At 36.7% G+C, this 24883-nt stretch overlaps 1 protein-coding gene across 3 annotated transcripts in view; it reads left to right on the top strand.

Annotated features, from left to right (window-relative positions):
* Positions 1 to 24883, top strand: part of ulk4 (unc-51 like kinase 4) — an 85240-nt gene that overhangs the window by 21905 nt on the left and 38452 nt on the right. For all 3 annotated transcript variants that reach the window (XM_023331440.1, XM_014468749.2, XM_023331439.1), the window contains exons 20-27: positions 11935 to 12096; positions 13268 to 13453; positions 15132 to 15259; positions 19123 to 19256; positions 19786 to 19907; positions 20080 to 20136; positions 20787 to 20838; positions 21237 to 21331. In XM_023331440.1, the coding sequence (XP_023187208.1) occupies positions 11935 to 12096; positions 13268 to 13453; positions 15132 to 15259; positions 19123 to 19256; positions 19786 to 19907; positions 20080 to 20136; positions 20787 to 20838; positions 21237 to 21331 (936 nt within the window). The remainder of the gene's footprint in view (positions 1 to 11934; positions 12097 to 13267; positions 13454 to 15131; positions 15260 to 19122; positions 19257 to 19785; positions 19908 to 20079; positions 20137 to 20786; positions 20839 to 21236; positions 21332 to 24883) is intronic.

Genomic DNA, 24883 nt, shown 5'->3' with positions numbered 1-24883 from the left:
ACAAAAACAAGTTGCATTACTATTTATTTCTAAGATGTGTCTCCAATTTTAAACAAGTTTTAAATCCAGGTTTGATTTGAAGTTTCAGAGAAACCTTCACTTTCTTTCATTTACTTGGTTTGTGTATATATAGTATATACTGTATATATACAGTATATATGTATATAATCTACGGTTATTTTTGGGTAACCGTAGATTATAGTGCATAGAGATGACTATTTCTGTTTTATTATCTGCAAATTGTCTGTTTTTATTTGCCAGAGTTAGTCTGGGCATATTTGTTTCCATCACAGAGCATTTTGTATGAAGAACATAGCTTTTTGACTGTCTAAAAACATAACACATACAGATATGCAGATTCCCATGTCTTAGACTTCAAGAAACATTTTTAAAAAATGGTGGCACTTTAAAATCAGCTTTTATTTTGAAGAAAAACTTGCAGGATTAGTATAGATTTTCTTAGTCACAAGGAGTCCATTATGGAGATTGACAGGTGAACTGTGAGGCACCCCAATCAGATGATAGCACTAAACCAGAGGTAAACACAATAGATCAATATTCGTCTTGTTCGTGTTGCACTTAGCCTCATAAGAATGTCCAGGTTTTGAAATTGCTGGTCAGCAGTGAGATTTTATATGTTGTGTTTGGCAGGATCTTCTTTTTTTCTGTTTTCCTCCAGTATTCGTTTTCCCCCAAGCGAACTAGCTTTAACCTGTGGTTCACACTCACGCAGAGAGCTTTTAGGGTTACTAGGTATGACTGAGATTGATTGATAAGTGTTCCGGGTTATACTCTGTCTCAAGCCCACTGTCAGTGGGAGCTGCTTCCTGTGTCCTGTAAGTCTCTGAAACTGATAGTTAGAGGATGATGGGTATTGAATGTACTAAATCTCTGTTGATCTGACTGACATAAAGAGGTGAACTTTCAAGCTGTCAAAACAAATCTACTGAATATCAGAACAATCGAAGAGAAAGAGAGGATGAAAACTGCAGGGGTTTTTTTTGCCCACTGTTTATTTTGTGCATGGTCAAAAATTTGTCACAAATAATAGCAGCATATTATGTTACTAATGCATTAGAGTTAACCCAAGACCTAGTTCCCCTTCTCAAACTCTATGGATAAATGCCAATGTTGCCTTGCTTTATCTAATGAAACATAAATTTCTTTAGCAGATTTAAACTTATTACTGATTGATTAAAACTCTCAAAAGAATCACGCTACTCTGGGAATGATTTAACAGATTCACAATATTTCCAATTTCCGATGAAGGTGACTGAAACAGTGTACCTTATTCTGGACTTAAACCAATATTTTTTTCTGGAAAAATCAATGCCATCAAAGTTGGAGGTTAATCTCATTAAGTTTAGGACTTTATTGAAAGCTTGCAGCTTGCCAGCAGTGTAACGGCGAGTATCTTTAGTTGCTTATGTTTTATAATGATGATATTGTTTTGTTGCACCCAGTCCAGTGTTGAAGGAAATGTAAACTACCAGATACTTATCCACCAACCTAACAAATTGTCTTGGCAAAATTCTTCCTGAACAGAGAAGATGAGCTGTTTTTGCACTTCTTACACTGACTTTTATTATACATTTCAATGGATTTAGGCTGAATTTCACTGCTGATTTTAACTTCTGTTATATTTCAATTATTGTCCTAAAAGTTAAAATTGAATTGTTAAAATTCATCATTATTTACACAGTGGCTGTTGTGACTGATTGGTGTAGTTTGTTAAATGAATAAAAAAGTTCTTGATTTCTATTCAATTTTAGTTACCTTTCACTTATGAACCGTGAATGATGGACATTTAAAAAGAAATAAAGTATTCAAACATGGTCAGTTTGCTTTTCACTGTAAATTAAACTAAAAGTTTGTGTTTATTTTCAGTTTGGTGAACTTCTTACATTTAAATTTGTCATAACACATTAAAAGTTCCACCAGATTTATTATTCACAAACAAATCTGGTGCAACTTTAGCTATCTCTCTATCAGTTGTGAAAAATGTCTTAGCTGCTTGAAATTACAACTGTGAGAATAGATTTGAGTGAATTAAATAATATTCCTCAAACACAAGACGGAAATGTTCTGCTATGTCTGTCGTATAGTCAAATTAGAATAGCATATTTGTAATCAAATATAGAATACAACATGCTTTCCATCTTCAATCATTAGATAGAATGTTTGTACTGCATTTAAATGAGTCTTTGTTGGATTTCAGATTTTAAAGTTTAAATCTATTTGTTGTATACGTTTCAGCTGGTAAAGCTGGTTACGGTTGCAGCTGTGCTCTCTTCTAATGTAGCGTCATAAATGTCACTCGTGAAAATTTCTCAAAATTTTTACATAACCCGAGAAAGTTTTTTTTTTCTTAATTTCTCTCCTATTGTTTGACTCGCCTATAATATTTTCTGATGCATTTCTTATGCAATTTTTGCCAGAGAAGAAAATTGTCTACCGATGTTCTAAATGCAAATTCAGTGCCACACTCTGTTAATTGCATGACAGCATTGAGACACCGTGCCAAGAACCTGTCAAATATGCTCCAGGCAGTGTGTTTTTGCTGCATTCTTTTGACCCAGTGGATAACCCCAGCCCCTTCTGCTGCTGTTGAGACTTTATTATTTGTATTTTTTATTTTTTGCTGATTTCCAAGCAAAGCACTGCAGAGATGGATACAGATTGTTGTACTAGAGGACGGGTTTGACTGGGGAAGGAAGTAGCGGGGGCCTGGAGCCACAGGGAGCATGGTGGTTTTGCCAATGGAGAGGGGATACTGAAGAGTGACAGAAAGGAAGAAAGGAAGCCAGATCAGTGTAGTTGGAGAGGGGGATGATATGGCAGGCAGACAGAGTGTGAAAGGGAGAGAGTTGTACTTAGAGGGGGAGTTGATGGCATGGAGTGAAAGGCAGGTTTCCAGGCCAGACTTGAGCTGCAGGAAATTATTTATGAGCCTGAACAAGATGATGCTTCAGCTGCCTATGATGAATAATCTGTGTGTGCGTGTATGTGTGCATGCGCTTGCAACAGAAAAGGTGTGTGAACAGTATTGCAGTGATAGAAGCCAGAGGGCACTAGGCAGAAATCCCCCTCAGACACACACACGCCCACACACCCCCACACACGGACATTCGCATACATACACACCCAGCTATGGTGAGCCCATTAATCATTTATCACTATCTTCCACAAAAGAGAGGAGAAAGGGTGACTCCTAAAACAGTCATGGGCCCTACCCTTGCGTCTCTAACATGAGATAGCCACCTCATGCTCCTGATCTATCAAACGCTCGCACACGCATTCTGAATAGAAACTATCCTGTGATATGTAGAGGGCCCCTGTCTAATCTCACCTATATGTCAAGTTATTCAAAACCATACCTAAGTAACTGCATGTTTTCTTTTGTTTTTTAATTTAAACTGATATAAAAACTAACAACTAAGCCTATACTTTTACTATATTCAGTATACAGGCCCCATAGTAGGAGCTCGGCACACTAAATGTCAAAAAGTGTTCACCGCTGAGATGGAACTCGTATAATTTATTTTCAACTTTGTTGGTCCACCCAATGTCCACAAATATCTGGGGAGATTTCTTAAGAATTTGCTCCTTAGCTGGAGGGGCTATGCTGCTTTGCTTGCCTCTTTATAACACCCTAAAGGTGTTCTAATACATTCAAGCTAAGCTACACACTTGGTCAGATTCTAGTTTCTAGTTTTTATTAGCTAGTATGTTTGTATATCCAGAGTTACCATGATTACTACAAATGCGTGATCACCTAACATTTATCAAAGTGTGGTCCCACAGACACTTAGACTTCTGTCTTTTATTGTTGTTGGCATTATACAATCAGTTTCTTCTTCTGGATACATTCATCCAACACATCAAGAAAATGTTAAGTTTTTTTTTTTAATTGAAATATGGGACTTTTACATGTAGGAGTGATGTTATTTGTGTGTTTGTGTGAGTGATTTTTATACTTAAATGCACTCAGAAACTGCCCACAACTCGCAGAGCAAAATTGATTATTGTAAAATCATGATGCACTCAATTACCGAGCAGTACTAAGGTTAACTAAATTGCCTTAGCAAACACAGGGTACAATTTACATATAGATATAATTTTTATTTTTAATTTGAACTTGATCTATCAGGGTTATAACATTATTACATTTGTTTTAAGTAATTTAATAGACTTCTAATAGAACACCATCATCAAGGAGTGACAGAAAGGAAGGGTTTAATTCAGAGTCAGACAGGAAATAAAGCATATTTAGTGTTTGAATGTCATTTAGATCATTTTTAAATTATTCATTCAGTTTTCTGTGGCAATAGTCATGGCGAATTACTGTTTAATAATCATAACAAACCTTGTAAATACATTTCCTATTACCTGTAAGTAATACGTAACACAAAATAAGGTTTCTAAAACTGATCAAAATTTTTTATGTAGCAAATATAAATTTTGCGATCCTAACAGGCCTAAGGCAGGCAAAGTTTAGCTTGGTCTAACATTGGGAGGTGGAAAAATAAGCTTCTGTGTCTTTTTAACCAGCACATGTAAACAGTTTCAATTGTCTCTTTTTTTTCTTTTTCTTTTACATTTATTCCTACAGGAGCACTCTATATCTCAGTTTCTATTAGCCTTTTAACAAATATGAGCTTTTGATGGTGGCTGTCCGTGGCGTTAGATGTTCTTGTTAGTGAATGATACGCTTAATGTTCAGAATGCGTTTGAGTCTCTGTCAAAAGTGGTTGTTGAAAACCAGGTGCACAATCTTCTGAAGGCCCGTAATTACAGAGAGAAACCACATCAGACATCTGAACTGTGCAAGCACAGACACTCGGACTGGAGTAGTTTTAGCATCTATGTCTTTGAGACTCAAAAGAGCTGGTACAAACTTGTTTCTATATAAAAGTGGTCCACTGAAGGCCATTTGAAGTAGTTTGTTTCCTCGGTTTATATCTTCCTGCCTTTTAGGTTTTCGATTTGAAAGCAACTTTTAGCCAGGGGTTCAGAGTGTGTAAATATTATCTGTCAGCTTTGAGCTGCAGATTAGGAGCAGTTTTAGATGAACCCACTTGAAATGAAGAAGGCTCTCCTGTTGAAACATGATGAAGAGCAGGGAACTCTTGTTTAAGCCTCAAGAAAAGCCAGGAATAAACGTATTTTAACTGAATCTTCTGGAAAGAATATTAGATTAAAACACATGTATGCATGTCATTAGTAACTAATAGACCAGGTATCATTACGCAGGCAGTTTGTCAGCAAAAACTTTTAAATAGCAATTTTGCTGTTTCTTATTTTTTCTTTCAGTTTGGTGATGTTTCAGGGTATTTATTCATAGGAAAATATTTGTTTTCTTTTATTTTTAATAAAGCACACAGTCAGATTTACATCAACAGATTTCTCCCTCATTGGCTGAAAATGACACTGAATCTACAGTCATCAGTAAAGGAAGTTTCCCTGACAGTCACCCCATATGTTTTACAGTATGTTTGTTTTTTCACATAAGATCATGAACCAATATTACTGCATAGTCATATTAATCATAATCTTATTTAGTCCCTTAGGCTTATCCAAAGCAGAAATTATGTTTTTGGGGTTTTTTTGAGTTCATCTAAATGTTGTCCTAGCTCATATTCAGTATTAGCACTGTTGAGATCTCCTCATGTTTCCAGTGTATATGACCACAAATGTGCAAATAAATGTGTGTATGCTTTTTAAAATCGTTTAATAAATGGAAACTTTAACTTGACGAAATTGAATAATATACCCAATGTTTTAATGGAAAGTGTGACTTGGTTCCAATGAATTTCTCTGCCATTTACATGAGCCGTACAAGCTATACAGCAAATGCAAAATAAAATAATTAAAATGAAATTGTGAGAAATGCAGGTGATTTGTGCTGTCTTCTTGTCTTCACCTTACCAGCATATGCTCTTAGTGATAATGTGTTTATGTTTGCTTCTATGTGTGATTGCGTGTGTGTGCGTGTATCGGCGTGTGTATCTGTGTGCATTTTGAGTTTCTGCTTTTGCTCCTGCTGGACAGGGTTTCAATACTGTTACATTTTTAAGTATCTACACCCATGTGCTTCCACATTCCTTCTCTGTTTACCCGCCTTCTGCCAAGAGCTATTTTGCATTTTTTTTTTTTTCATATTCTCTCAAAAATGCAACTTTGGGCAATGCAGAAGAGAAAGCTTCGCTTTTGAGTTTTAGATGTAAGACTTCTTATTTCAGTCAGAAGTGCTTTGCAAAAGTATTCATACCCTCTGAATTTGTTCACATTTTGTCACCAAGTAGCCCATAATTATGGAATAAAAGGAGGCAAAAGCATGACTTTCAAAGTGTTTTGCACTTAAAAGGTTAGAATAAATTCAATTGCAATCATTTGCCTTCAGAGCAGTAATTGGTATAAAAAACATCCACTTATGTGTAATTGAATTCCATTGTGATTATAGCTCCTTTGTATGCGTTTGTGAACATTAGTAGACAAACAGTGTCACAAAGATGAAGGGACAAAGATCAGGAATAGGAGTGTTGGGAGGTTTAAGGCAGAATTAGGAAAGAAAATAATTATCACTTAGAAAAGGAGTGAGTTTAGAACAATTGCAAATCTACCAAGACACAGTCACTAACCTAAACATATGGAGGAATGTCATTGTTGAAAGAAAAGCCATAAAAAGTCCTACCTGCAGTCCATTAAGGGATATTTGGCAAACATGTTTAAAAAGCTGCTCTGGTATGATTACACCACAGTTGAACTTTTAACGATTACATGCAGAATGCCGTTTGGTGGAAAAATAGTGCTGTGCATCACTCTAAATACACCAGCCTTACCATGAAACAAGGTGGTGGTAATATAATGATTAAGGGATTCATTTTGTTAGAAACGACAGGAAAGCTGGTCGGTTGGGGAGATAGATAAAGTTAAACAAAAGCAGCAGTGGTGGTTAAGCTTTTAGAAAGCCGGTGGCTTAAAAATACAGCTCAGGCATCATTGTAGTTTTTTAGATCAAATCCTGTTCATGTGTTCATGTGTTGGGATGGCACAGTCTAAATGCACACCTAAACCAATTTACAATCGGTGGCAAAACTGAAAATTGTGATTAAATGATGCTGTCCATAAAATGGGACTGATCTTGACCACGACTGCCATCAACCATCACCATCTTCAATAACTCTTTGAAGAACCTGAATCAATGAGCCACAACAGCGTTTAATTTCCTTTTGGGATTAGTGAAGTATTTTTGAATTTGAATTTGAATAGAGCCAACTTGAAGTAAGAATGGGCAAAAAATTATTTAGTTGAACTTTCAAGGCACTTAAAAATAAATTAGTCTTTACAACATATAATTAAACTCATATTTAATGTTATGAGAACAACTTCAAAACTGTTGACAGATTTGCGAAATAGAAGTTGTGTAAATATGTTTTTCTTCTAGGGCTTGCATAAATCGCAGAGCTTCACCTTTTGTAGATAAAACAGCATCAATGTCTGTCCGTGTATCAATATTAATGAGCTCAGTTTTGCTAAAACTAAATTACTCGTTCAGTTATTACAGCTAGAAACTGCTGACCAGATCTGACATGTGGGCGTAGTGATGGACTCGGACCTGAATCTTCAGAGAAACATAAAGACAATTACAAACTCATTCGCTCAGGTCTTCTGGTTCTGCTCTACTCTGCATCCACAGAACCAAAACCAAATATGGAGAAGCTTCTATGCTCCACTAATCTGGAACAAACTCACATAAAACTGAAAAAACAAAACAATCCCCCCACCACCCTCCGAAACACAGTTTCTTTAAATCAAGGCTGAAACCCCATTTGTTTAGAGTTGCTGTTGATTAATAACAACTACAAATATTCTCTTTATTTTGCCACTGTAATACTGTAATATGCTTACAAGTGAAACATGTTTTAATGATAACATCTGTTGAAGTTTTTGTTATATAGTAACGGATATCCGTACATCTTCCATTGTGCCAAATGCTCTTTGCATTTTATGTTTTGGACAATATCACAAACAGAATTTAAGTTATTTCACAAAAACATTTATCCATGACTAGTTCTCCTTGTGTTATGTTCCACAGCTAATAATCCAGTGGTATTATTCTTAACCACGACAGCAAGTATAATAAATGTCCTTCTGTTTTTCATGGTCATATTACATTGAGGATAACTTCATCGCCTTTTCCCTGCTCCCTTCTTCATGCGTTTCCTTATTCTGAATTATAATGATGAAATTTCTGCTTGTTTCTCACCACTTGTAAGAATATCTTTCTCGCTCTCTCTCTTCATGTAACACCCCCCAAGCCCCCACCCCCAAAACCATCACCACCCTCACTACCACCTCCACCCTCTCCCTGTGTAGTGCCTGGCAAGGCTACAGTCTATTAAACACACAGACAGTGGGGGCTCCCCCGTGGGCTCATTAGTGAGCTGCTCCGCACAGCCTGGGGAACGCTGGAACAGACCATTCCGCTGGTTCCCAAAGGGGTGCCAGAGGATTCATTATGCTGTCGCTCCGCGTAGTCCCCTGGTGTTGGGAACATGCTGTGATGTCGTATATTGAATTAATAGGTTGGTGATTTAGGCTGTCAGTTGCCATTAGAGTCCTTGTGTTGGTTGAATATGATGTATCTTTTTAATGCGCAACATGGATGTGACAATGGATCACAGCTCGGCCACCGTTGCGTGCCACAGGTAGCTCTTTAGGTTTTGTGGTCCTGAAAAGACCTGCTTTCTGTTCATTAGGTCAGAAAGCTGGACAGTGGACCTAGTTTTGTTAACGTGTTGGGTGGGTGGCAAATTTAATCCCTCAAAATATGTTAAAAATAGACCTGAACGTCCCAACATCTGTAGTGAAAATGTGTTTTTTGTGCTGAAAGCAGCTGTTTTGATAATGTCTCTGTCACAAATACTTGCGGACGTATTATATTTGTGTTTTAATGTATTTTTAAGTAATTTATTCAGTTTCATCTTTATTTTCTCTTTTTACTAATTTATGTTCATTACTTTGATCAATGTTTGCTTGTATTAATGTTTTATTAATAAAGGTGGTTTGAAAATGATGGTCCTGTAAAAGTAACTTTATTAGTGCTAATTTTCTTTAGATATCACTTAAAGAATTAATTTTAAAAACAACACATTCTCATAGCATAATTAAAGATGCAGTGATCATCTTTAATTATAATTAAAGATTAAAGATGATCTGTTGCAGATCTCTGATGTCCATTTTGGGTTTTTTTTTGCTAAGCTTTGACCTGCTGATATTTTGATTTTCTGTTAAGACTTATGAATAAGAACAGCATTACATTTTAAGTTTTTTAGCTTTAGTTCCAAGAGCATTCCATTTTTTTTTTTTTTGCAAAAGAAGAGGAAGTAACACCTTCTATGTGGAAGAGGACCTGCTGTAAAACAGTGGATTTACTTTTTAGCTCTGGTGGCCTTTATTTGAAAGTGCTATGACAGGAAAGTAGGTAATGAGAGAGAGGGAAGACATGCAGCAAAGGTCCCAAGGCTGGGAATTGAACCTGCGACGGCCGCGTTGAGGACTACGGCCTCCTTATGTGGGTTGTGCTTAACTCTTGCGCCACCACAGCACCCCATGAAGTAGCTGTTTTAAAAATATATAATCTGATGATATTGTTGACATTTTAACTTGAGTTTAATGTGAATTAAGTAAGGATTTGAACTTCAGAATCACAACCAGACAGACATACATTACCTCTTTTACCAGACTTTAAGAATTTAAAACAACTTAAAATGAAAATCTTCATAGCAGCGGGATACAACAATATGTTAGCAAATAACAGCAAATTATAATTTCTCAACCGACCATCGTTGCGTTTTGTTCAGCCAAACAACTTCTATTATTTCTATGGCAGGTTTCTCTGGTTCAACCTGTCGGCTGCATCATTCCCTCCAATCAGCTGTGACTTGCTTTATTAATAAAGGTGGTTTGAAAATGGTGGTCCTGTAAAAGTAACTTTATTAGTGCTAATTTTCTTGGCAGAGCGCTTTAGCTCTGCCAAGAACAGAGTCTATTTGAGGATTTTGCATCAGTTGTACAGCTTCATTAAACATGGTATGTTGTTGTGCTTTCCAGATTTTGTAATTGTTTGAAAATTATCCTGACTCGTGGTCAGCTTATTCAACAAATTAGTTGAGGTAGAGAATTAACGCATTAGCTTGTCAACATCTTTCTACTACAGTTAAGGGACCTACTTCACAGAACTTTTTTTTTTAAGTCCAGCCCTTTAACTCTGAGATTTCCAAAAGGTGTCAGAATGTCCAAAACGAGTATGTTTTATAAAAGAAAAAGGTTGACAGTGTAAAAAAAACAAAACAACTGACCTCCGCTTGACCTTAATGTTGTCTGCTGAAAGTCGAACAACCATCTCTTTGGCTTGCAACCTGAATGAACCACAAAAATGTCTGGATACGTTTTTGAAAGACTTCTTATTTTAAAATAGCTTTCCAAATCTTTTATTTATTTATTTTAAAACACCTTAGTGTAACAAAAATATATAACTTACATTTTTCTTTTCCATACTAAAAAGTTTTGCTGTTACAGTGATCTGTTTTTACTTGGTTATGGTGCATTCACTGACTGAGAAACAAAAAAGGATTTCTGTACAAATGTGATCACTGGTCTGGGCTGTGAAATTTCCCCACATTGCATTGTGCTGCAATTCAGCTACAACTGGTAAAGGCACAAATCCAAAACTCTGCACAGTTTCAAAGGTTGCACCTTTTAAATTGAAAATATTTGTTTTTGCTAGAGTTGTTTCCTGTATCTCCTCACTATTTATATTTCCTGTATCTCCTCACTATTTATATGGTACTCTGCAAACTAATTGTACACTAGAGGGTGAAATGTGAAAAGGGGTTTAGTCAAAGTGTCATCAGTGACACCTGCTCTACTTTTACAGGATGACCATGATAAATTGACCTGGTGGAATTAATGTCGCTGCTATTAATGTAAGCCATTTTTCCTGAAAATGTAGTAAAAATTATTTTGGAAGACGTTCCATTGCATCTCACACCTTGGAGAGAGTACCGTCAAAGTGATGTAACACGGTGAAACGAAATAACAACCTGACAGAGGCAATCACATCTGTTGTACTTCCTGTCTTTCTCCACAAAGACTCTTGTGGGAAAAACTAATTTCCTCAGCCACAGAAATTTCATTAGCCTGTCCCCTTTGTCTGAAAAGAAGAAGCTATTTTCTGCTCAGGCAAAGGTGTGCGGTTGCATACTGTACATATGTAGCACACAAGCACAAATACAATACTTTGTGTGTTTACTGAAATTATGTTGTGTTAATTTAATTTAGTATTTGTAAATTGCTGCAGTATTCAAAACGCAGTTTGAATGACTGCAATGGTTGCAGGATGTGTGATGATTTAGTCTCAAGATTTATTCTTATTAATGGAAAAATGAATAAGAAGAGGTATACTGATGCCATATTCTGGCATCAGTATGCCTTTGTAAAAATGGTTAGTAATAAGTGAAACTTAAAGTTCCATGAAAATTTTGTTTCCTTACATACACTGCACTGTCAAATTATTAAAATAACTCCAAAGAGATTTAAGCATGTTTTATTTTCACATACTAGCAAAGTCTTATTCAAAATTTTCTAAATATCAACATTGACTTTATCATAATATATGATATGTCATTGGGTATGGGTCAAAACATCACTACCAACTTTTCACTTTTTTAAATGTTGGCACATAATGAAAAAATTATTTCAGAAATTGAAAAGAGAAAATTATTTGTTTAATGCTGACTGAAGTGAAAAAACGAATATTTTCATTTATGTTTCTTCATTGAAGTATACTGAAATCAGACAGAGTGATTTTGGTTAAACCGTTAAACCCTTACTAAAAATTGGAGCTGAGTTTGCGTATTTCTCTTGCAGGATGACACCGTGGTTCATCATATGGCTGCAAAAGCTGTAGAAAATGTCTCTTCAACCGTCTCTGGTCTCTCTCGTCACATGGCTACCACAGAGATGGGCTCCGCTTTGTGGTACCTGTTCAGTCACTCGACGGTGGAGGCCGTCAGAGTCACTGCCATCTCTGTAAGCTCACTTGGCGACATTCACTCAACACAAAGGCATGTCATGTACCTTCTGTAAAGCGGAGAAAATATGCTTTGAGTAAAAATGTTCTTATCTAGTGCAGCTTCAAGGTAAAACCGAAGAAAAAAAGGTTCCCTGTTTACATCAGCCATATTACATAGAAAAGCATGAACATCAGTTTTCCAGTTCTGCCACAGATTCTCTATTAGAATTAGGCCTGGGCTTTGGCTAAGCCATGCAGACATTAAACATGATTTGATTTAAACCGTTCCGCTGAAACTCTGGCTGTACGTCCAACAGGATAGTGAGCCTCCATCTCAGTCTCAAGTCTGGGCTTGAGGTTTAACTATGTTTTTCCAGAGTTGTCCAGTGTCCATACTTTTTCCCCATCATACATTTTCCTCAGCAGAAAAAAAAATCCCCACAGCATAATTATGCCATTATGATGTGTTACCATAGGGATGGGTCTTCAGTGTCATGTCCTAAACAGCTCTTAGAAAATTACAAATAAGACTTCCTATAGCTTTCCATTTGTTAATTTGGCTCAGCCTGCCAGTTTAAGGTGATGGTTTGTAGGTGTGCAACGCATGAATCTATATTTATTCTAAGATGAAGTCAGAAGCAGGTGGATGCTTTTATTAATTAGAAGACTTCTGCAGGCAGTTGTCTTGGATTTTATTTTGGAGTAGTTAATTAAAAGGGACTGAATGCAAATGTGTGTTACGTTTTGCAGATTTTTATTGGTAGTAAAACGGCACAGTTTATTATTTTCATAATATTTGTGCTTAATTATCTTCATTATTATGCACTTATTTTATTTGTAGGTCCAATTAAATCCCAGTAAATATCCTGAAGGCCTTAACATGACAAAATGTGTACAATGTAGAAGGTCTGGAAATGTAATCACTGTTGATTATTACGCCATGCCATATTTTCAATCACCCACCAATGCACTCCAATATGTTAATTATTTTGTTATTGTGTGGGGCAAATTTTACAGGTTAGTTGTTGTTACAGGATAACTACTCATGTATTTTCTTTAACCTCTAACACTCGAGACCCCAAGCGCAACATACTGTAGCTTTACAAAGACGTAGACCCATAATTCATGAACGACATGCAGTAAAATAGCTCATGACGAGCGCGTGTTTTCATTCGCCTTTTTCCCCAGTCTCTTTCAAGGCTATCCCGGCTGGACCCAGCAGTCTTCTTGTCGGTGATTGACAGCTGCGGCCCCGCAGCCGTCTTGGAGGGCATAGGTGGAGCAGGGTCCAGGGTGCAGCAGCACCTGCTCACTGCCGTGGCCTCTGCCCTCCTCGCCTCACACATCCACAAACATCGGATCACACAGAGCAGGGTATGTGCACTCTCTGAAGCACATGTGCAAGATATTACAAGAAGTTCAAATGTCAACTTAAAGCTATTCGGGCTGCATATTATCAAGCAGCAACGCTGTTTTAATACAGACTTGCGCAGGATATATTGTGGTTATCCAGGTTCTTGCTGTTGAGCACAAGAGATTTAGTGAGAAATGTTCTTAATGTCGTCAATACATTGAAAACACCCATCAATAAACGCACAATATAAAAACCACAGTTTGTAAAATCCTTACATTTCATCCTCTCTCTGTCTTCACTGGTTTACCTCCTCTCCTCTTTTTTTTCTACATAGTTCATGAACTAAATCTGAACTGTGCATGGACTAATTTGTCAGGAGTTACTTATTTAATTTTTCATGAGAAAACCCATCTAGTGTGTATGTGATGTGTTAATGTTGGGGAAGCAAAGGGGCTGAAATTGATTTGAAGGTTTTTAACTTGCAGTCTAGAATTGGTAATTGACTCTGAACTGAATTTATTTGCATTGAACACTTCCAATTTAACACCAGAATACAAACTTAGTACTTCAACTCTGCTCTAATTATAAACTGATATGCATTCACCCCCCACCCTTTTTCTCTCCCCTGGCACAAAGACAGACAGTCCAGGAGTTTGTTTACACAGAACTCTGTCTGTTTGCGTGTGCGTACGCGCACGTGTGGGGGTGTACATGCATGTGTGAGAGGGACTGTGACTGTGTGCTCAGAAGCACAAACACTAATTTGTTGAGTGTGTCAGTATCTGGGCTAATTGGCTGAATGAATGCGCTGCAGTCTTCTACTTCTGCAAAGCATTATGGGTAGTGGGGAGGGACTTATCAGCTAAGAGCACACGGCTGGTCTTTGAAATTAATTAACTTGGTGTGTTGCACCACACAGACTAGAACATGCTTTCACATTTGCTCCTAAACACACACACACACACGCACACACACTTGGTTGTGTATGGTGTTGATGATAATGGTGCTGTTAATGAATGTTGGTCAGTCCAATTTTTTTTTCCTAAGGAGTTAGTCCTACTTCTGCTAAAGGAATGGCTGTTGAAACGTTTGTATGTCATAAAGTGCAACCTAACAGGATTATATGTTTTTTTTTAATCATTTACACTTTTAAGCATAGCCCTTATTTATGTTTCCTTACTTCCCAAAAATCACCTGTAGCACAATTGTTTATACCCCTAAAATGTTAAAATGCGTTAAAGAAAGCATTTCTATAATTTATGTTTCACTCTTTTCAGTTGGCGAGAGCCTAGTAACGTCTCATTAGTAATCTGTGATTTCTGTTTCACTAAGGTATAAATATATGACACAGAGGTCCATTTGTTTCAGCCATTTTGTCAAGTTTAAACTTCTCACCATACACAGAGAGCAGGACTGTAAAGGCAGAAGAAAATCTCCAAAACTCACTGTTTGAGAAGTGCAGCAAAGAGTGGCATGTAGGGGCCACTGAGTCTCAAAACAGCAAACTTTGATGTCGTCTACATTCTAATTGGTGGTTTAGGATGCTAGAAAAAGCCTCTATTGTTCTACCATCACAAACATAAACATGTGGAGGTTTTTAAGCTTTCCTTTAACTGGAACTGTGTGGTTTGCCAGTTGTTGTTTTTCAACAATCATCAGCCTGCAGACGTAAGATTCAATGGTGATTCTGTTTTGTAGGATCTGGTTCTGAAAGTGCTGCGTTGCTTGGAGAGCCCATCTGCTGTAACAAGAGCCAAAGCATTACTGCTGTTACTGCTGCTAACACAGGACAACACGCACATGCTGCTTTACTGCTGTCAGCACAGGTAAACACTGTACACCACTATAGTTCACACACAGTTGAGTAGTGAACTTACTCTCTGTTATACATCATTTGATTATTTATCCATCTTAATCTAGAGTATTTGGCACAAGGTAGATCTACGTATTTGAAGAACTCAACAACAAACTGACATTATGATACCTATTTGTAACTGAGTTGTTACAAGTTCTAGGTGTTCAAAAACAGTACTAAGAGGCTAGAGAACTTCTATTTGGCTAATTAAAGACATTTTGCTTTTTAAATTGCACTTTATTCCTTGTTTCTAAAATGTGACGCCTGCCTGCTGCGCTTTTCTCAACTCACCACATTTCATTGCACAGCCTCCTGTCTGACTGCACCGAGGCTTAGAGTGGAGAAGCGTCCTCTTAGCTGCAGTCAGTCTGGCAAACCATTGGCTAATTAGCTTCTCTGGAATGTAGCGGTATACATACACACACAGCCTGAACTGTCGGAGAACAAACACGTTGCATTTTTGAATTCCATTTCAGGGTGAGATTTCCCTTTAATTATTTAACTGTAGCTTTCAGTACAGCTATGTTTTCTTATCCAACAACACCGCTATATAAATGACCTCTTCAGTGTATTCTCTGGTAAGACAAATGGATATCTGTTCTCTATGGCCGAAGATTTTTAGATTAAATGTTTGAAAACATTTTTCGATTAAAAACCAAAACCGGGTCACAACAGAAAATTCTGATGCTGTAAATCACACAGGTCTGCAGAAACATTTATATATTAATATAAATATATTTCCCCAAGACATTTAATTTTGTCACATACAGTTTAATCTTTTTCAAACTTCAAACAGTTTATCAACAGCTTGTCCTGTGGTTCATCCCACTGCATTGCAGCATTAAATGTGTCACCAGCATATGATGGAATGTATATGCATGATTCTTGCATCCATACAACCCTGTTCCCACTTGGCTTTTCAATTTAACTATATGTTCAAATTACTGACACATGAATCATTATAATTCTCTTTTATTGGTGTCTCATCTGTTCTTTCCCCCTGGCTCCTCACAGTGTTTGCTCAGCTTTTTCTTGAGCTGGCCCTCTTTAGAAATATATTAGGATGGGAACTTGGAGAAGGATTTTATACACCAGGGAAGAGATGCACTAAATAAAATGTTATGGCCGACTTACAAAGCCCTTTTTTAAAAAAAAAAAAAACTATGACCTGCTCAAACTAGTTTTAGCCAAGTGCAATTTATTGTTGAGAACTACAGTATCAAAAAATAGAAAATGGTATTGAAAATAATTGTTTATAGCCTTCCTGCCGTGAGTAGTCAGTGCTCTTATTTTGAGCAGAAGCAAGGTCACGTTGTGTTGTATAAGACATGACTTACCCATGCTTTAAAAAAAAAATACAGCTTAAACTGTCTTTGGCCTCTTAAATTGGTGATTATGTGGCTATTGTTGCTAAAACAGCTGCTTGTGTGTGCATTCTAGATGCTCACAGATTTTCAACAAAATCGAGCACATATCATGAGAAACAGAGGCTTAAACCTCAAAAAGACGAAACATAGGATCTATCCTACAGTCAGTTCACCTTCTTGTTGTCTGCTGAAAGTTGTGTTCTCTCCTGGAGCCTGAATGAACTGCAAAAAATGTTTTACAAGTGTTATAAAATTACACTTTTCATTTATGTATTCATCTAACTTCACTTACCTGATGCTTCAGGTTGTTACCTGAGTCCTTCTCATTCATAACAGCATCCAAACCAAAAAATTATTATATATGTGCTGCATGGCAGTGATTAGGTATGATGTGTTAAGTGTGCGTAAAAAGATCTGGTTTCTGAGTGTCCAACTGGCTGGTTAACTGTCAGGGGGGCCCAAGCTGAAAATCTGCCAATTTAGTCACCAGTTGATTTGTCTGTGTGTTACTAGAAAAGAAGTTGTAAACTACTCATTGACTATGACTCACTTGAAATTCTCATATTAGGTGGAAAATAAATTCCTTACTCATTCTTCTGGGATTTAAGTATCTCAGGAAACAAGTTTTTAACCTTAAATAGGCAGCAGCTTTGCAAACTTACAGTTGTTTAACTTTCATTTGTCACATCTTTTTATAAATAACTTGCAGGGGAATGTGATCCATTATGCCTCTCACCTACACACTGAACATGTCTCTAAAAAATTATTTCATACCAATTTCACAGTTTATTACAGAAATAAACTGTGAAGGAAAATGGAAATGCAACACAGTTTGTGATCTTTTTGATCCCACCATTTTCCACAATCCACTGCCATCTCTGAAACATTGTATGTCGATTCCCTTACCATACCGCATGTAAACACATCTTCTTTTATTACATTAGAGCAGGATTATAGAAATTCAATGTTTTTGTTTTTCATTTCCTCTGGCTGTTTTTATTTCTGCCTGTTTCTTCACACGCCTCACTTGTTCTCCTTCTGTAAGCAGAGTTGGATCATTTAGATTTGGTTTGCCTGTCTCTCTCCCACTGAGAACGCCACATGACTCAGCCACGCAGAGACACATATTTGCCTTAGTCTCACTCTCTCACAGCCTTGCGTTGTGTTTAATTAGCACCTCGATAACATGAAAATATGCGTGCCTGTCTCTGTGAGATAAACTTGCTCGAATCTCACCAAGAGGTGTCAAGATTGGCAGCGAGGGTGGAATGTGATGGCTTTCAGCATATCCAGTCACACCCACTCAGCCGCGCAGCGAGCAACTTGTGGGTCAGTTTATGAGTAGCTTCTGAGTCTCCGGCCGTCAGTGACAAAATGGTGGTAAACTGGCGGTGCCTCTCTGTTCAGCAGGCTGCCTGGCTTGTTCACAACTTTTGATGGCATCTTGTAAAAGAGCGGTCCTCAAACAGTAATATCATTATGCTATGGAAAATGTGCTTGGGCTGTTTCCTTTATAGATCATAGTTTTTCTTTCTATAATCTTGACCAAAGGTCCAACTTTACTATATGAGTGTTTTTATGATTATTCTAATCTGTCTTTATATTGGCTTTACACTGCTGCATTTAAAGGTTTGGTGATTTGGGATGTTAATCTATGAGATGAGTTGTAAGCCAAAGTTAAAGAGGTTATTAAAAGTTTGGTTAACTGATTGCTAATGCATATAAACAGGTACATATAAGAAAATATATTTTGAAAGAAAAACTTATGTGAAATGAAAGCAAAAATTTCTTTCTCAGAAATTAAAATGTTACATAATATTAATAATAAAATACATTTTAATCTGAAATGCCAGACATCTGAAATATATGTTCATTTCTATGCACTTCATGCTTGGTTGAGGCTCCTTTTGCATGAATGCTGTATTAATTCAGCATAGCATGGAGGCAATCATCAGTCTGTGATTCTGCTGAGGCCAGGTGGTTTTGATACCAGACTTTATTTTACCAATTTTGATGTGGGGATCATTCTTCTCTTGGAACTCGTGCTCCTGAACAACCTAACTCATGTTCTTTAATCTAATTGTTACATGTTTTTGTTAAATGGTTGAAACATGTTCAGATAAGTTGCCCCCAAACACACCTCAAAATTGTTTTTTGTAATGTTCTTTGAGTCATTCCAGAACTCTGACCTAGACTGACAAAAAATTGTGTACCAGACTTAAAAAAATGTTTTCTCAGTTTCAACTGCAATGATTAGGTGACAGAGTCAGTATTTGGTTTACACTGTTCCCTCTTCTTGCTTTGAAAAGTCTGTGAAGTTCATCACCCCCATCCCTCCTCCTCCGGGACAGTAAAGGCTCAACTGCACCATAAGGGGCACCCAAAATTAAAATAGTTATTAAACCACGATGAGTCTATGTATACATCCAACTGGAACAGGACAATCCTGCATTGTCTGTCTGCACAGACTTGTGATGTACCTGGAGAGAGACCTGCGGAAAGCCACTCCTGTCAGAGACAACCCCAGCCAATCAGGATACCTCTGTCAGTGTCTGGATTTACTGCTGTTGCATTTTAGTCGAACTGCACCGGTGATAATGGGTAGGCTTGGAAAACTCTCACTCAAGCACGCAAACACACACACACACACGCATGCACACACACACGCACACCCCCGCACACGCACACACACACACACATACTGGATAAAATAGGATTTGTAAAAGTTTTTTCATTTGATTTTTTTACTTCACTCAAATGAAGTTATCTCAGTTTAAAAACCTACGTTTAAGATAGTTGTATTTCTAAGGGCTTTAAAGTATATTGAAAATTACACTCTTTCCTTAATATCTTCATCACCAAAAACAACTTTGACTTTAGTAAATGTATGGCCTTTTTATTGACAGGTAGGAGGTGCTCATACTTTAATAGCTAGTCATACTTTTGGCCAATTATATTAATTTTTACCACGTGCAAAATAAAGGAATGATAGAACCAAGGAAAACATAATATTTGTAGGATATCATCATCGTCACTGGCAGCTTTTCTGCCTAATGTCATTCATCCTTATCATTACTTGTTCATTCTCTTCCATTTTTATGTCTTCATGTCTTCATCTTTTCTCTTAAAGAGGATGTCTTGTCTGCATTGAGAGATGTGATTGGGAGGAAACACCCATCTGCAGCTCAGAGTAGACAGATGAAACAGACTTTGCCAACATTGTCTGTAGTTTTAGAGCTCCTTTCATCTCAGGTAACTTAATGGTTGATTTAATATTTTAGCAATGTTTTTAGTTGATGTTTTTAAGAAGTACCTATTTGGTTCAAACATGGAGTGTGAGTCAGTTTACCTCTTGACTGTTTTACTTAGCTGACCTTTGAACCACTCTGTTTTTGTACTTGTTGGTCTGTTCGTCTCTCTCCAGGTCTTCAGACCTCGAATTGTAACCCAGGAGTTTCTGGTTCAAATTGGATTGCTGCTTGTAAGTGCTTCGTAAGCCATCTTTACTAACTGTCCATTTAGATTTTATTACAAACTAAAGACAAAAACCAAAAGAGAAGTTGAAATTACAATTTGTATTGGATTTGAGTTATTTCCGTCTTTTAGAGTGATTTTTATACTTACCGATACACTGGTTAAAAAAAAAAAAATCTCTAAACACTAGAGGATTTTGTAGTTCTACACATTATTTAGGTGATTTAGACTACAATTGACAAAATGACTAACTCATATAACACATAGTCATGGAAAAAAAAATACTTATTATATTTGCAGAACATTACAGTCATTCTGACTGTCTGATTTCTTTGATTATTTTGTTCACTTTTCCCTGTAGCCACCTTCATACAAACACTACTTACAATTGTATAGAATTGTCGGATCTAATTACTGTGATATTTTTTCGTCAAAATGTTTCAAGGTTTACTGTAAACTATATCAGAGTCCTCCACATGTTGTTACTGTTTTATATTTTATTTCACACTAAATATTTACTGTCTGAACCGTAGCATCACAGTGGAATTAGTAGCCCAGGATAAAATCCAACCTCTTACTCTATACACAAACAAACCCCACTGCAGCATTGCAAGTATAATATAAGATTTCTGTGGTCTTACTATTTTCTTCTTTCAGAACTACATTATTTCTGTGGAGTCCAATGAAACTAACCTGTCCAGTGGTGTGGGTCAGTTCTTTTCCATTGATTATTTTGTAGATGCCAAATGAGAAGCTACAGCTTTATCTGTAGTCATATTATATCGATATGAAGTCACTTAGCATTGGTGTATATTTCTTTACTTTAATACCCATTGGATCTTACACAGTTCCTAATTTTTAAAGTTACATTGACTGTTAATGTTATGACAGAGGCTAAACCTTGTGTACTTTAAACATTTTAAATAAGAAACAATAATTATACTCCTGTGTGATTAAGAAAACGGACACAGTCCTAAAAAGAAATGTGTGAATTGTGAATTCCAGTACGTATTTAAACTGCACCAGCATTCAACCATCTTAAGCAATTAGGGAGTTTAATCCCTCAATCCTGATTCTGTGCTGCTGATAAATTTCATTCCTCATTAGGTGTTGCAATATGCGAAGAGCTGATTAGAACATCTCTGTCCATTGTGGAGGTCCTGAGTCAGCACCATACTCTAGTCACTCGGTATCATTGTGCTGTAAGTATATGCATATGTACCTTCCTATTTGTTTTCTGATGTTGCCCTGATTGAATGTTTGAGTTAGTGTGTGTCTATCTACATATGTGTGTGTTTGTCTGGCTGTTTAACAGGCTTATATTTCCAGCAGTAAAGCAGCATACAGTAAATCATGTGTCTTGTTATATTCTTTAGATAATACAGTCAGATGGGACTGACTGCAACTTTTACTCATTATGAAATGTCATTATATTTTTTAAGTTGCTAAGTTTTTTGCATAAGTTGTTCACACTAAAATATATATACTGTATGTACTTCAAGCTCTCCTGATTGAGGCCGCTCCCTACAATATCTCTAAGGCTGAGCAAGGCCACTCTACTGATGAAGCTCATTTTAGCTGATTGTTTCCAGTATTTTGTTTGTTGTTGATCATAATCCATATATAATGACTATATATATATGTACAAATGTAGAGATCTTTGCTTGTCCGTTTCTCCTGATCCATCTTTCCATCACTGATGGACAAAACCACTAGGTACTTCAACTTCTCCTCTTGAGGCAAAGACTGACCTCTGACCCCCTGGGTAAAACCCCCCCAACTTCTATTGAGTAGATTAAACAGGGCTATAATGATAAAATGTACTGTATAAAAAACAATCTATTATTTGCATCTATTTGTACTTACTCTGTTTAGTATCTTCTCTGTTTGTAGCATGCGTTCACGATTATAATCTTAATTTACTCTAATTTCAAGTGTAGCAAGAATTTTAAGACCCTATACGTATTGATTTGTATAGGGTGACGCCAGTGGGGTCCTGAACCTTTATTTAGAAACCACTGTGCGAGGGTATTTGATATTTATATAGAGCTTTATGCACTAAAGATACACAAAGTTTAAGTGGTCTCTGAGGACACTTCTCTCTTCTTGGACCACAAAACAAGCTTAACTCTATTTCACACTTTACTTTATCCCAGCTGCACTTTAAATACATTCAGAGCTAAAATATATGACTTTGTTTCTTTCTTTTGTAAGTGTTAGTTGCTACTCATCACTTAAATACCTGCATTAAATTATGTTACGTAATCGGCCTACTTTGTCGATTTCAGATTGTAACTCCTGGTATTATAGAGTATGTGCCCTTCACTCTTTCTAACCGGTCGGCTGATATCAGAGACCAGAGGGTCAACATGTGAGCTATTGGCAAGAAATTAATCAAATATTGAACCAAGCGAACCCCATCAGATTTGTGAGTGTACTGTGCAAGCGTGCAATTTGTGGATGTGCATGGAATGGAACAATGAGATTGTATTTAATGACTATTGACGTATGGGAATGGAGCGCTGCAGGAAGCAGACAGGATGAAAAGGGAGAAAAGAAAGAGATGAGGAACAGACAATGGAGCAAAGAGGAGACTTTCTGCTACTGATTGTCAATAACACAGGAAGACACTTTAATTACCCCCAAGCCAGCTCAGATTAGCTTTTATTGCTTCTGGACAAGGACATGGACTCCTACCTGAGAGATCTCTAACTTCTCAGCTGTAGTTGTGTAACAAGAAAAGTTTTCTGTTAGTTTGGTCTGTTTCAAAACCTTTTTTAGTAATACTTTTTTACATTAATTCTTTTGTCATCAAAACACATAAACAAGACTGAAAAACGTGTATCAGTAAATCAAGAATACAGGAAAGCACATTGCAGACAATCCGATCCATAAATTGTATCTGCTGTATTTGAATTGAGAATTGAGAAGACTTGGACAAATGTAATAAAGGAAAAAACCAGCAAAACATAAAAAAAAACAGTTAAAGAGGAGTGAAAACTTTTAGTCAATACAAAATCCAACACAAAGACTATTAGAAATTGGTGCAGAACACTGCTTTCAAAGCTAAACTGTAAAGGTTGCAGCAGTTTATAAGGTAAAATGGGGTATAACGCTAAAGCTAGCTAATAAAACTAGCATGCTATCATTGGATATGCCAATGATAGCATGTAGGTTGTCCCTCGCAAGTTGACCTACAGTAAAGTACATGCAGTGTGAAAAAACCCCACGTAAAAGCTAAAATTAGCTAAAAACGTAAAGCTACCTAAAATACTAATGATAGCATATGGGCTAGCAACCTATTGTAACATATTCCGATCAGTCTGAAAAACACCTGTAAAGGCAAAAATTTGCTCAAACACTAAGCTTAGCTAAAGTCCTATTGAAAGCAACTAGGCAAGCACTATCAAGTTGACGTGCATTCATATACTCCAGGCAGTGTGAAAAAAAACACTCACTTTAAAGCTAAAATTAGCTAAAAAGGTAAAGCTAGCTAAAATACCGTTGATAGCATTAGAGCGTTGGAAGGAAAGTTGAAAATTGGGTTGGAAATGGGGTTTGAAGGAGAGTTTTAATGAGGGTTGGAATTAGGGTTCAAATTCAATTCAAATTCAAAAATACTTTATTGACAACAAAGGGAAATGAAATGAATGTTAGAAATTAATTTAAATGTTGGAAGGAGGGTTGGAAGGATTTTTGCGTTTAGATTTAGATTGGGAACCCTAAATCAAAATGCGATCAAAAACTTGTAGAGGGATATTATGAAATCTGTAAAATTTATAAAAAAGTTGAAATAAACAAAAGTAGTTAGATGTGAAAGAGCGACAAAGTTTTAGCAGAATTTCTCAGAAATTATGGGATGGTCCATTCATTTCAATGGGGCCTAAGATGATCACAAAAAGTTGAATATTTCCTCTACCATAGAAGATGTCGATACCAAAAGACATAGCCGTAGTGTCCTGAATGAGCAAAATATAGTAAAATTTGACTGGTTAAAATTACACAAGAATGCAGAAGTAGTTCAGTAGTAAAACGTGTATGGAAAAAAAACTGGAGGAACTCATTTCAGTCCCTGTTATAATTGAGCACAGTCCAAAAAGTTTTGTTTATCGTACCGACAGGGGCTCCATAAATAAATGTAATTAATGTATTATATGCAATGCTGCATCTATCTTCTAATAAAACAAGCTACTATTGATTTTGGGGGGGATTTTTTGCACCACTGGACAGTTGACAGCATGCTAACAAGGTAAAAGGGTCAAAACCACAATCGCAAACAAATACACACATTCATGTGCACACAGGCTCCACCTAGCCTTTTGATGGCTCTGCTATTAATTTGCAGGCCATTAGGTAGTGGGCAACTTCCTTTGTAGTTTTCCTTCTTGTGCTTTTAATGTAATGACCTCACACACTGTGTCTGTGCTAGTCTTGTTTCTATGGTAATATTAGTAATCATGCAAATTTGTGGTATACAGTTCTTGCCTAAATAAGGGTTTGACAGTTCTGGAACATGCGTCTGTTTGATCCTAAAATAAATAAATAAATGAAAAGAATCACTCAGCAGTGAATTTCCATAGTAATTTGACCCTCTGTGACAGTGGTCTGCTTGGTTGATGCCTTCAGAATTAATGCAATGCAGAGTTCCCTTTTCAACAAAATCTAAACATGCAGCCAGTTTATTACCCGGTTTACTTTAGAGGGTATGTTTCCTTTCCCCCCCCTCCTACATAAGACAACAAGGATGCAAAAGA

Source organism: Xiphophorus maculatus, chromosome 3, assembly GCF_002775205.1.
Source record: "Xiphophorus maculatus strain JP 163 A chromosome 3, X_maculatus-5.0-male, whole genome shotgun sequence".
Classification (NCBI taxonomy): Eukaryota; Metazoa; Chordata; class Actinopteri; order Cyprinodontiformes; family Poeciliidae; genus Xiphophorus; species Xiphophorus maculatus.
This window is presented reverse-complemented; position numbering and strand designations above follow the sequence as displayed.